Genomic DNA, 12,831 nt, shown 5'->3' with positions numbered 1-12,831 from the left:
AAGCGAAAAAAAGCGGTACAAGGGGGGACCACGAAAGCTGTGATTTTCGTGCGACAGCATTTTATTACTCATCGCATATGCGTTAATTTCCCTTGAGTAAGACTCAAGGAACATTAACGCATATCTTCAAGAATATTATTTATGATAATAGGGTGGTACCATCTCCAGGAACGTCAAGCAAGATAGCCACCGATATCGAAGAATACAACTTTTTCGACTTTGAAAGGAGAGAAGAGTCGATTGAAATCGTCGCAGACCGATTCAATAAAGTTCAATTGTTGATACGCCGCTACTTCTGTGACCTAATCCAAGAGCTCGACACACCGATACGAGCCTATTACAGCAGTTTTCACGAATTTCAACACTCCTCTTCCATCAAACTCACCTGTCGAATGATTGTTTTTGTACGCAACGAAGGCAAACCTCCCTAAATCGAACTGGATTACAGACGACCAGTTTGAGAAGCACATATGTCTGTATGTGAGTGATATGTTTGTATTTTTGTGATATGTATGTATTTCTAAGTCCACGAAGCTTCATATCTTTTTTGCACTTCCCTCCCAGCAATCCGCAAACAAAAAATTATTTTATCTATAGTAATAATCGTTGGCGCAACAATCCATGTTGGATCAGGGCCTTGAAATGTGTTAGAGCACTTCATTCAAGACCGTAACGGTACACTAGGAGGCCATGTGGTCAGCATTGCGCTCGCCCGAGATTATTACCCTGAGGTTGTAGGCTGTTGGGAGAATCCATCGAGAACTCCCCGCAAGATCTAACATGATAGCAACATGAATAATATACGGGGAGCGATCGATATTGTCAAATAACAATACGCAAGACTTGTGCGCTAAATGGCGGCCAGTTAGAGTTTGCCTGTAATTGTCAAGTACTGCCTACGGCTCATATTGGTAAACCGGACATGTTTTCGTGATCAGCTCAGGTTTGTATGAAATGGTTGTTCATGTATTGCACCGGCGCCATAACACAACATGCTGACAAAAAATGAGATGGCCCAACGTCTCTAATGCCGAACTATAGATTCTGCACTGGTTGTTTTCCACCCGCCCTCTCATTATGAGCTTTTTATAAATTCGGGTGGCGACCACGTTATCCTGAATGGCAGACATAAATCCCTCCACCTCAGCAAAGACATTTGCTCGGCAAATGGCTTCCAAAGGCGTGTTTAGCGTGCATTGTCTTCGATTTCTGTTCATCGATCCGCTCTTGGTCTTACTTCAAGAAGATCGATCCTTCAAGTTAAGTGGAGTTAACCCACAATCTGTCTTGAAATAGCCGCCTGCAGGGGGCTTGCCTGCTCTTTGCTGCAAAAATAAGCCCGTAGCGAGCCGACTTTGTAGTGATGTTGTGACGCAATGTTAATACCCCTGCCTCTGATGTCATTAGGCACGTTCATCCGGTCTACGGTAGAATTTTGCTAATGCATTCACAATTTGGACATAGTCCGTCTTCGCCACTGAACGTTTTCCAAATCAGTTTCCTTTTACGGCACTATTTCGAATGTATAACCAGTGAAGGGATAGCGAATACGTCCAATGCGCTTATTTTATTCTTCCCGAGAGATGTCATTTCAGTACCTGCTTTACACGTGGAATTTGGACAACAGAGCATCCTTCAGATCGCCAATTCGAGCATGACTTTCTAGCAGAATTTCCAGGTACTTGTAGACATCTACCTCAGTTATACATAGCTTGAATGTGAAGCCCAACAATGCTATGCTCGATATGCGGCTCATGATGACCTTTGCGAAGTAAGTTGAATGTAGTGCAGTTGTCGTTGTGTTCTTAATCGAAACATCACTTCGGATCTTTAAATGCATTCAACAAAAGTGGTTTTTTCTCGTCTTGTTTATACTAAACACGTCAGTCCATCAGTGATCCCATTAGTCCATTTTTGATGGATTGACTTATGACAGACTGATGAAATACTGCTCGTGTAAGATTCGCCGTAAAGTGGTATGTCACAATCCCATGACTGCCGCCAAAAGCTTTATTAGTTTGGGATCAATGCGATACAGATGTAGGACATCGATTAGGCAAATGTGTGGGACCCTGTATGATGTAGCAACTAAAAAGATTTCTTTGGCCTCTGATTTCTTGTTCATACAACTACCGGGTCGGTGATGAGTTACTCTCTGCAACCCCTTGGTCCGACTCGGCAACCCTTCTGTTTCTCGGACAGAATGTTATTGGTCTCGAGGTGCACATTGACCCTTCCACTAATAATGGATGTTATGAATATGTAGACGGCTGTTAAGCAAGTAATCGGTCTAATGTCTGCAGGATCATCGTTGGAAATTCACTTAGCATGCTCAGCACTGTCTGGACGCTCTGTTGGGGTTCGTTGAGTGATCTGGAAAAACACCGCTGGTTCCTCGCGTACGTTGTATTCTGGGCACGTCCAGTGTGACTCTTGCCATATCGTTGCAACCGACTGCATGCGACAGAAGGTTTCTGCTTTAGTGTGTCCAGAACTTCACTGGGGATGGCATAGTTCCGGTAAACCCTCTGCACTTGATTTTTCACTCACCTGCTAGCATTGCAGTGCTAACTTGAATCAGCCTAGCAACGTATTCCTGTAATGGATCCCACCGACGCTCCAGACGAATTTTCCATGGTAGATATGTTCAGTCATTCAAACCAATAACGCAGAAGCGAATCTTCTGGCCGTGCATGCTGACAACCGTAACTGCACTACAATACACAAGTGATTGTAGTTAATAGTTTGAGATAGAACTCTCGGAGTTGTTGGAGATGCATAGAGCCTGAGAATGCCTGGTCTATGCAAAGAATCCATCTCCGAAAATTTTATACGCGCTCTTTGGAATATGTCTCATACCTTAGTGGAAACTTTAGCCGGACGGTGAAGAAGAGTACTTCAGCGTGTACTGAAACTGTTGCCGGCAGTGCGAATTTCTGGTGCATCAGGAAGCGGCAAGAAGCTGTTCCTGACAACGCCGTTGTTATCTCGCAACAAGAGCAGATGATGAAGAGTTTAATTTCCTAAGTCAGCCTCATCCGTTGCCTACGTGAACCTGCTGAAGTGGTCCCCACAGATTGTGGCGAAAAAGCTCCAACAGGCGGAGCCATGCTCCTAGTCATCATAACGCCTAGACGTCAGGCCACCCAAGTTTAGTGATTTCGATACCGTGCTAACCATTACGGGGGCCCGAACTGGAAGTCACACGATTCCCGCCGGTCATCCGTACCAGGCTTGAGACCGGCTATGGCGGATTATTTACTTTATTATTTCTGGAGAAATTATGTGTATTACGGATAACGGATGATGTTGGTGTCTTCATTCAGGAGCATGAAGCAAAGAATATTCCTCATCGGTTGTAAAGAATGTCTAGAAAAACTTATTTATTTAGTTAGAATTGCAATCGTACTTGCAACTAGCTCGAGGGCAAACGGGCGACAATTCGGACATCCTTTGAGGACAGCGGCCAAGCTTTCCTTTTCAACTGGTATGTAAATTATAAACAATTCATAAGGTGTTGATTTCCTTATGATCTTGATCATTTCAAATTTAATGCCGCTACTTGGCTTCAATGTTTACATAGTTGTCAAAACTGCTTACAAAATCTTTCGTGAAACTTACTATTAGTCAATTGAAATCGTTCCACTATTTACCAATCATTTAAAAATTAATTCCTGACTTCTGATTAACATTGAGTTCTCAATTATTAGACACAACCAAATTTTGCATAAGATTACCACACGGTACGTACATATCAGCATCTAAATTGGACATTACATTGACGGAAGTATGTTTCTAAAGTGAGGCAATGGCAGTTGAAAACAAAATTATCTAAGCAAAGGAACCCCTCATTCAAATAAATTCAAAATCGTGCCACTATAAAGAGTTACAATTTCAGTCGTTTCCAATAAATTTGTGAAGAAAGACAGACAAAAAGGGAAAAGGCACGTAAAGGTATGCTACTATAAATAAACAAGTCGGAAACCGGAAGCCTGGCGCTTCAGGTATGAAAGGGTATGTTAGTTTCTTATATAAGTATATTTGAGTGCAGAACTATCCCATTTGTACACAAACCCGTAATCCCGTATATCCAGCACGCCAGACTACTCACTTTAGTGTTATATTGATACTTAGTACTTTGGATTGCCGTCAATTTACCCGGGAAAGATAACTTTGAGCTACTGTCGTTTTATTAATAACGGTACGATCTTGAACAAACAAAACCTTAAAAATCCAAAATCGTTCCCGTTAACTTTACTAGAAACTTATTTTATGCAAATATTCATACATCGGCGACTACTTGTCGCCTTCCTCAGACGTTTGCATACCAGTCACCTAGTGCACAAACATGATCATAACGTGTTACACCAACGCACCATTTTCGTCTCCCTTAAGCCCGCCATTCACGTTCAGTTGGGCCTAAAGAAACCGCATTTGACCCGCGGCAGTACCGTATATGGGATGCAATTGGTCTGTGAGTTTTGACTGTTCAGGCGGCCGTTGATCGAATGAAAAATAATTGAGCCAACCAGCCAGACATGTTTGTTTAGGCTGTGAGCGAGGATTTCATGTTGACCGAGAATTTTGTGGTTATCTTTATCGCTGGTGAACATTTTTGATAAATGCTCACACACAAAAATATCTCAAATTCTCGTCTCAAGGCCTTCCACATTCATAATTGAAGTAATAGTGTTGCGGACTCACAATGACGCGCCTTTCATTGGCTTTAATATTGGTTCAACACTCAGAACATAGAGGGTGACAGGGCGAACGAAATTGCGGTAAATTTTGGATTTGAGACGTTCATTGATATGCCGATCACAAACAACGCCTGTGTGCCCATGTCCCAGTAGGCATTTGTGTTTTTGACCCCACGTCGTGGGATTATCCGCGAATTTTTTTTGATTGAAAACAATGCATTAAAGTAATAAATATTTTTAGCAATACATTCATACTAACGAAAACGAATTTCCGCCAAGAAGGGTCAAGCTTATCCCTGCCCGCAATTAACGTGTTAACATACTCTTAACATTAAAATTATTGACGCGAATGTTTCTCTTCAAAATATTGGAAGTTATTGATATATAATAAATAATAAAATTGATAGTCTAGTATTCATAAAAAATTACCATTTTATCGCGTCTATAATAATAAGCGTTAGCGCGGAAATCCACTGTGATTTTTTTTAGACTGTTCGGCTGGATAGCTTTTGAGAACGGGTCGATTTCACTTTTCTGAACATACATTTTGAGTTCTCACATCCCTACGTTTTTTCTCAATATGATCATTTTGAAAAAGTACTATATGAGTCCTTTCGTTTGATACCCCAGACAACCTATTCTGTGAAAGAAAAGTGCCCCCTTTCGCATATATGGGGAGCCCCCCTTTAAAACCAACACAAAATGATGCAATTCACTGCAAATATAGCGATTGACAGACCGCATATTCTCGCAATTTGGTGACGATAGATCCAGGCGTTTGGTAGTAAATCTCGTGTGACACATGTACAGACAGACATTGAACCGATTTTAGTAAGGTTTGGCTTCACACAAAAGCTTAAAAACAAGACCACAATTTATATTTGACATCCTAAAGTTTTCCAAAAGATAGTCGAACATGATGAATCTCTTTTGCTGAAAAGAGCATAAATTTTGATAAGTCCAACCATAAGATACGGCGGACCAGCACTTTTCAGTCCATTCAACGTGCTCTTCTAATAGCTTTCGGGTGGGTCGGAAAGCAATCGCTCTTGCATACCCATACATACAGCAACATATGTAATGTAACATAAATAAGACATAAAAAAACAAATTTCACTGTCCATCACAAATTATTTCTAGCCATACTTGTCATGATTTCCAACTTCCACGAGTTGTCCGCTTAATATGCGATATAAAGACGCCATTTTCACACAATGCTGACAAACAGACGGTCTTGGGCCTCAGTTCATTTATTCAAACGACTGTTCCTCTTCTCTTTTACAACGGGGTTTATTTTACGGAATCGAATTACAACATGCTGAATTCGATAGCTACTACTCTCTAACTGTAGTCTTTTTGTACAACTTTAACGACAAAGGGATTCAGTTTCTCGGCTTGTTTTCTAAAAACACAATAAATCAACAATAAACTAAGAACACTGGTATTTGCACTCTACCAGAAACTCGATGACGAGGTGCCAAAAGGTGCGGCATAGGATTCGAGCGCCATAAAAATGGCTATAAAGGTTTTGGTAGCCCACGCACACAATATACATATGTCGATATTGCCATTTCGGAGGGTTTCCCTAATGCCATTAAAGAAGTCGAGCGATTTGACAAAGGGCTGATGAAGTTCATTATTAAATCACCTGATCGTATGATTCACTTCTTCGCCATATACGCACCGCAGACAGGTCGACCCAATTCCGATAAACATGCATTCTAACAACTATTTAACACAAAAACTTATAACGTGCCTGCCAATTGCTACATCATCATTGCGGGTGATTTTCATTATGAGGCAGTTGGCAACAGGTGCCGTGGGGAGTTTGCAGTACACAATGAGGGTGGCGAATGTAAAACCAACTCACGATCTTATATTTGTGAATACGATATATCAAACGATTGCTTCATCTTTCCATATGTTATAGTAGGAACAATAAAACGCAAATCGACTTTATCTTCATAAGACGCCGACATTCTATCATCGTCACTGACAATACACTTCCCTATGAGACCATCGCACCTAAACATCGGCCGTTCATAGCTGTGATGCACCATCGAAAACACAGCGTGGGGAACACACTGGCTCACCGGGAATTAAGTGAGTGATAATTTCGTGAATAAAAGAAGAAAACAATTCACACAAAACCTTAAAAATCAACGAACCTTCTTTTAAAAGTAATTGACATCACTACGCCATCGCTCCATCTTAGGCAGGGTCTGCCTAGTTTTCATTTTCTACCATAGTAATTGCCCTTATAGACTTTCCGGGTGGGATCATCCTCATCCATACTGATTAAGTGACCCACCCACCGTAACCTATTGAGCCGGATTTTATCCACAACCTGACGGTCATGGTATCGCTCATAGATTTCATCACTGTGTAGGCTACGGAGTCGTCCATCCTCATTTAGGGGGCCAAAAATTCTTCGGAGGACTCTTCTCTCGAACGCGACCAAGAGTTCGCAATTTTTCTTGCTAGGAACCCAAGTCTGCGAGGAATACATGAGGACTGGCAAGATCGTAGTCTTGTGCAGTAAGAGCTTTGACCCTATGGTGAGACGTTTCGAGCGGAACAGTCTTTGTAAGCTGAAATAGGCTCTGTTGGATGACAACAAGCGTGCGCGGATTTCATCATCGTAGTTTATCGGTTGTGATTTTCGACCCTAGATAGGAGAAATATTCAACGGTCTCAAAGTTGTATTCTCCTATCTTTATTCTTCTTCGTGTTTGACCAGTGCGGTTTGATGTTGTTGGTTGATTCGTCTTCGGTGCTGACGTTGCCACCATATATTTTGTCTTACCTTCATTCAGCCCAAGATCTCGCCTCAATGGCCGGCTGCTCGATCTGGATGAAGGTAGTTTGTACGTCTCGGGTGGTTCTTCCCATGATGTCGATATCGTCAGCATAGGTTAGTAGTTGGGTGGACTTGAAGAGGATCGTACCTCTTGCATTTACCTCTGCATCACGGATCACTTTCTCGAGGGCCAGGTTAAAGAGGACGCATGATAGGGCATCCCCTTGTCGTAGACTGTTGCTACTGTTGTCCATATTGCAACAGTTTTTCCGTCGCTTGCTGCAGAGAGAAAATCTGATCTGTTGCTGATTTTTCCTGGAGTGAAGCCTCTTTGGTATGGACCAATGATGTTGTGAGCGTATGGGGCTATCCAGCCTAGCAAGATAGCGGAGAATATCTTGTAGATGGTACTCAGCAACGTGATACCTCTATAATTGCTGCACTGTGTGATATCTCCCTTTTTATGTATGAGACAGATAATGCCTCGTTGCCAATCGTCAGGCATGTCAATGGTACGATAAATTCAAAACTACCAGCAACCACTTTTAAAAATAGTGTCATTAATGGATTTGCTGATTCTTTGGTTGTAGATAGACTTTTGCAAGTAAATCTTAGGTGGCATATTCGTTAACTTCACTAAATCTTAACAATAGGCTCCCCGCCTTATATTCACAAACGACGGAAATCATTTCTATCTCAAAGACCGCTTTTGAAAAAATATTGTACTTTTTAAATTGTGAGCATTTTAAATTTCAACCAAATTCAAATGCACCGAAACGCCTGCGCCATTGTAATGTCACAAATTGCGTCAAGAAACTTCCGTAGACTGACAACTGACAGTTGCTCAATAAAACCTCAAAATCTCAAAGTTAATTCCACCGTGAAATGTGAAGGCGACTGGTGAAATATTGTTTGGTGTATAATTCCGTATGAACCGCGCTGAAAGTTTTTTTAGCTTTTTTCTTTGAGGTCAGGTTTAAATTTTGAAGATTATTTCAATGTGAGTTAACGTTTTCTAAACTTTAACTCCGATCTTAATTGATAATATATGACTGTGTTAGAATTTTGTGTCAAGTCACCGAAGAAATACCACAGAATATTCAACCAGCCTAAGGTTCACTGCAAATCCATTTTTTTTACAATAACATTACAATACTATTATTCTACACTAACTTTCCGTTTTAACTTTAACTTAAATTTTTGAGAAGTTGAATTTGCCAGAATTTTCTACATAGCTTCTTACCATTACTGCCGAAACGTCCTTTCACGCAACAATTTCCCACTTTTCTGATAAAAGATATTGGGTTGGGGAAAAAGTAATGTCGTATTTGTGATCGAATTTTAACGCTTTATTTAACATACTTAGAATCATCCGATTTTAGTCAAATATGCGCCGTTTTGTTCGCAATCTTGTTGCCATTTAGAAGGCAACTCCATTATCCCCCTCTTATAAACTCCTCCCTCCTTATTTGCAAAAAACTCAACACAGCCAGTTTTCGCAAACCTCTTTTGAGGCGATCTTAATAGCACCAAGAGCGTTTTGCACGGACCGGAAGAGATGGTAATCACTTGGTACCAGTTCGGGACTATACGGTGGGTGCGATAGGACATGCCATTCGAGCTCCCGTTGCTTCTGGGGGGTCATCAAAGATGTGTGAACCTCCTATTGACCAATCCTTGCCGCTTCTGATCAATCACCTGCTTCAAACGGTCGAGTTGCTCACAGTAGAGGACCGAATTGAGGGTCTGGCCATAGTTGAGCAGTTCATAGTGGATTATTCCCTTCCAATCCTACCAAACACACACCAAAACCTTCCTGCCCGTCAATCCGGGATTGGCGATGGTTTGCGCCGGCTCGCAGCGCTTCGACCACGATCTTTTTCACTTGAGATTTTCGTACGTGATTCACTTTTCATTACCAGTCACTATCCGCTTCAAAAATGGGTCGAATTCGTTCCGTTTCAGCAGTGCATCGCAGGCGTTGATTCGGTTCAAGAGATTTTTTTTCCGCCAACTCGTATGGCGCCCAAAAATCCAGCTTTTTTTGGAATCCAATATTCTGCAAATGGTTCCTAACGGTTTTATGGTCCTTACCTAGTTCCTGGTCAATCGAGTGAATGCTCACATGCCGGTCTACTTGGATGATTTCGACGATTGGCCTACCAGTACGGGGTGTATCTTCGACATCCACTACACTAGAACGCAATCGATCGAACCAACGCTATGCTGTGCGAATCGTTACAGTATTGGACGCATAAACTTCACAAATTTTTTTGCCCGCCTTCGTTGCATTTTTACCTCTCAGATAGTAAAAATGTAAAATATGACGAACTTCTTCCTTGGTGGACTCCATTTTTGACGCGCTATAACTTGAGACTGAAACGTACGATCATAAAATTGTCAAAGAGACACCTATAGCCCAGATTGTCGTCTTCGAATCGCCGTATAGCATGATCCGATAAGTACAACACAAGATATGGTTAAACGTCGCCATCTGTTGACAAAATACGAAATTACTTTTTCCCCAACCTAATATTTTGATTACTTCGAAAGTAAAAAGTAACAAACACTAAACCGCGCGCTTTAGCGTAGATAACATTCAAATTCCTTGCTGCATGACGTCACGTGAAGTGTCAGCCAATCACCGCGTTTTCTATTCCGCCTTATGAAAATTCAATTTTTAAACCATTATAATTAATAAATGAGCGTTCCACATTGGTTTTTTCAACGGATATGCTGAGAAGGTGGTAAAGGTAAAAAACTCCGCCATTCATATGAGTTCACCTTATATGATGATGATCTCATGCACGTCTTGTGTGCGATAAGTTCATATGAAATACAAAATTTTAGCTTTCTATAACTTTGTTAATAATTGTTGACCTTCGTTCAAACTATCCAAAATTGTGTATTATGGTATATTATTAATCATAATGGTGCCTCCTAGAATGAGCTTGAGTGAGGTTTTCGGGTAAATTTCTGAAATATGGTAATATACCATTCTTCGTACCTTATTTTTTTCAGCCTTTGTCCCGTTCACAGGCAGGTTGTATTTTGAGGTCTAGATTTCGTATAGATGCATAATTGTGAATTCTTAAGATTTTTCGATTGGACAGATCTGGTACGCTTTTCGCAGCGCAGATTGTAAGCTCTCACTTCCCTGTGTTTCACCCTTTATCAGTAATTGAGCCCATTCATTTAAAACTCCACTTAACCATATTCTGTGAAAAGAAATATTAAGTAGTTGATATTTAGAGAATTGTTTACTTTTCCTGTTCCGCAAGTTTGCCTTCACATGAGTACAACTCGGCATTCGTAAGACGTTTCTTAACCACTATACCGCTATATATAACGGCGAAAAGCAAAAAATGAACTACGCTTTCCTTGATTTTTAGTCATCATTAACAATCAGAAGCGCCAGAGAATAGGCTGCCGAAACATATTTTCGAATTCTCTCAAAGTAGGACCTGGAGGAACACAGAACACGCCTATAGTTTAGAACAAAACTGCTTTATGTAAAACGGCGCCACTAGTCTAATCAGAGATCCTTGCAGGATTTACTTTACATTATTTTTGCGATGACACCCATCTCAGTTCTAGATATTTGACAATCGCTGCAATGTTGGGTTATTATCTAGTACAGAATTTAGCAGTGTACGGCGTAATCAGCTTAGGAGGTGGTAGGCGTCCTTTATCACGGCTCTAGACCATACTACGTCTCAGAAATTTCACTTCTCATGGATTAAACTCTTAGCGAAACCCCCGTAACCCTTACAGAACTACTACTTTCGCTTAAATAGAGTTAACACCACATCTGAAAATTTCATTTCAAATAAAAAATTTTTTCTATAAAATCGTCATGAGGTTCGTAAATATAATTAGGTTTGTTACTGCTTTCCCACTTGCAAAGCTTATCCACAAAATAGAATGAAAGCGAATCTGGAGAAAAATATATTTTCAAACCGAGGGCAATTAATCACTCACCCAGGAGTCGAGAAGGAACTGCGATCGGTGCATACGACTATGTCGCAAGAAGCAACGAGCTGACATCCTCCCGCAGCTGCCAAACCATCCACCTTTGCGATAATAGGCACAGGCGCATTATGTATTGCACGCATAAGATCTGCACACTTAGTGAAAACCTTTTTGTGATTATCATAACCTTCCTCAGGTGCCTGAAATGCCGAATTTTGAAGGTTGTATTCAAAGCAAATTTTTTGTACAAACAAGTTCTTTAAAGTTGTGGCCCGACGAAAAGACACTACCAGTACTTGAAATGACAGCACACCCTATGTTTCTATCATCTAGGCCAGTGGTCAAACCTGCCAGCAGTTCGTCCATCATTTCCATTGATAAAGCATTCCTGGAATAACAAACGCAAATCCAGTGATCCTGGAATTAAAACTCAATTCGAATAATTCAAACGCTAAACTTTATCCTCGTAAATAACGTGTGCATCACATTTACCTCCTTTTCGGGTCATTGAGCGCGAATTCACGAATTCCGTCCTTATCAGTGCAAGTGACTAAACTCCTATGGCTGACACCAGAGGTATGAAATTTCTTGATATTCTGTAAACCGAGGTCAGTATTACACGGGGCAGATCCTATTCAATGTTAACTTACAGCATATCGTAGCGATTTAGGTAAAATTCGCAACATAATCTCCCGAAAACACTAAGATCACAATCTAACAAACTTCGCACCCACTTGACGTCGCAGGTTGCCGGCTAAGTGACATCGGCGATCTTGTGCAGATAAGCGGGAAACGCAATTAAGATGCGTGCGTAATGTGGACGAGAGAAGCTCCGATCCGCACACACTTTCAAGCGACAATCAAGATTTCAGGTCGGCAAGGTTCATTCTGATGACAGATACCGTTTGCGATTTGGCGGCGCTTTTTGTTTTCGGCTGTTACTTTTGAATGAATTTGTTTTGAGAACTGCGGAAGGCACTATTTGCGTGGAAGTGCTAATTATTAATGTCGCTTGGATTAATCCCGTCGTTTCCATTCATAAAAATTTAATTTAAGCTGGAGGTATGTGCACTCTTAATGGTATTTAATTGTACGATTGCGGCAATTAGCGTATGTATGTTGCTATATTTCATGTTATGGAATTCATATAATTAAATGTCACTAAGAGTGCATATACCTCCGGCTTAGTGCGTTCTGCGCATCTGTTAATGAATTGTGTATGCACAGGACATTCAACTCCTTGCGCATTCTTGGAGGATTTTATGGAGATGGAAAAGTATTGCACAGGTACGACTACATCGGGAGTTACTTAAGCAAAATTCCGCGCATAAAGGCCTCTGCTGCTCCTCTTGTGTATAG

General features: G+C 41.0%; 1 protein-coding gene across 2 annotated transcripts in view; it reads right to left on the bottom strand.

Moving 5' to 3' along the window:
* LOC119656066 (enoyl-CoA hydratase domain-containing protein 3, mitochondrial) overlaps positions 1-12,422 on the bottom strand; it is a 37,048-nt gene extending 24,626 nt beyond the window's left edge. The window contains exons 1-4 of one of the 2 annotated variants that reach the window (XM_038062344.1): positions 12,123-12,422; positions 11,965-12,068; positions 11,725-11,860; positions 11,482-11,672 (exon numbers count right to left, since the gene is read on the bottom strand). In XM_038062344.1, the coding sequence (XP_037918272.1) occupies positions 11,482-11,672; positions 11,725-11,860; positions 11,965-12,068; positions 12,123-12,158 (467 nt within the window). In that variant the 5' untranslated portion in view covers positions 12,159-12,422. Of the gene's footprint in view, positions 1-11,481; positions 11,673-11,724; positions 11,890-11,964; positions 12,069-12,122 lie in introns of those variants that run through there. The other variant, XM_038062345.1, reaches the window with a different exon arrangement.
* Between the last annotated feature and the right edge of the window lie 409 nt (positions 12,423-12,831).

This window comes from Hermetia illucens, chromosome 4, assembly GCF_905115235.1.
Source record: "Hermetia illucens chromosome 4, iHerIll2.2.curated.20191125, whole genome shotgun sequence".
NCBI lineage: Eukaryota > Metazoa > Arthropoda > Insecta > Diptera > Stratiomyidae > Hermetia > Hermetia illucens.
The sequence above is the reverse complement of the archived record's forward strand: the minus strand, read 5'-3'. Positions and strand labels throughout refer to the sequence as shown.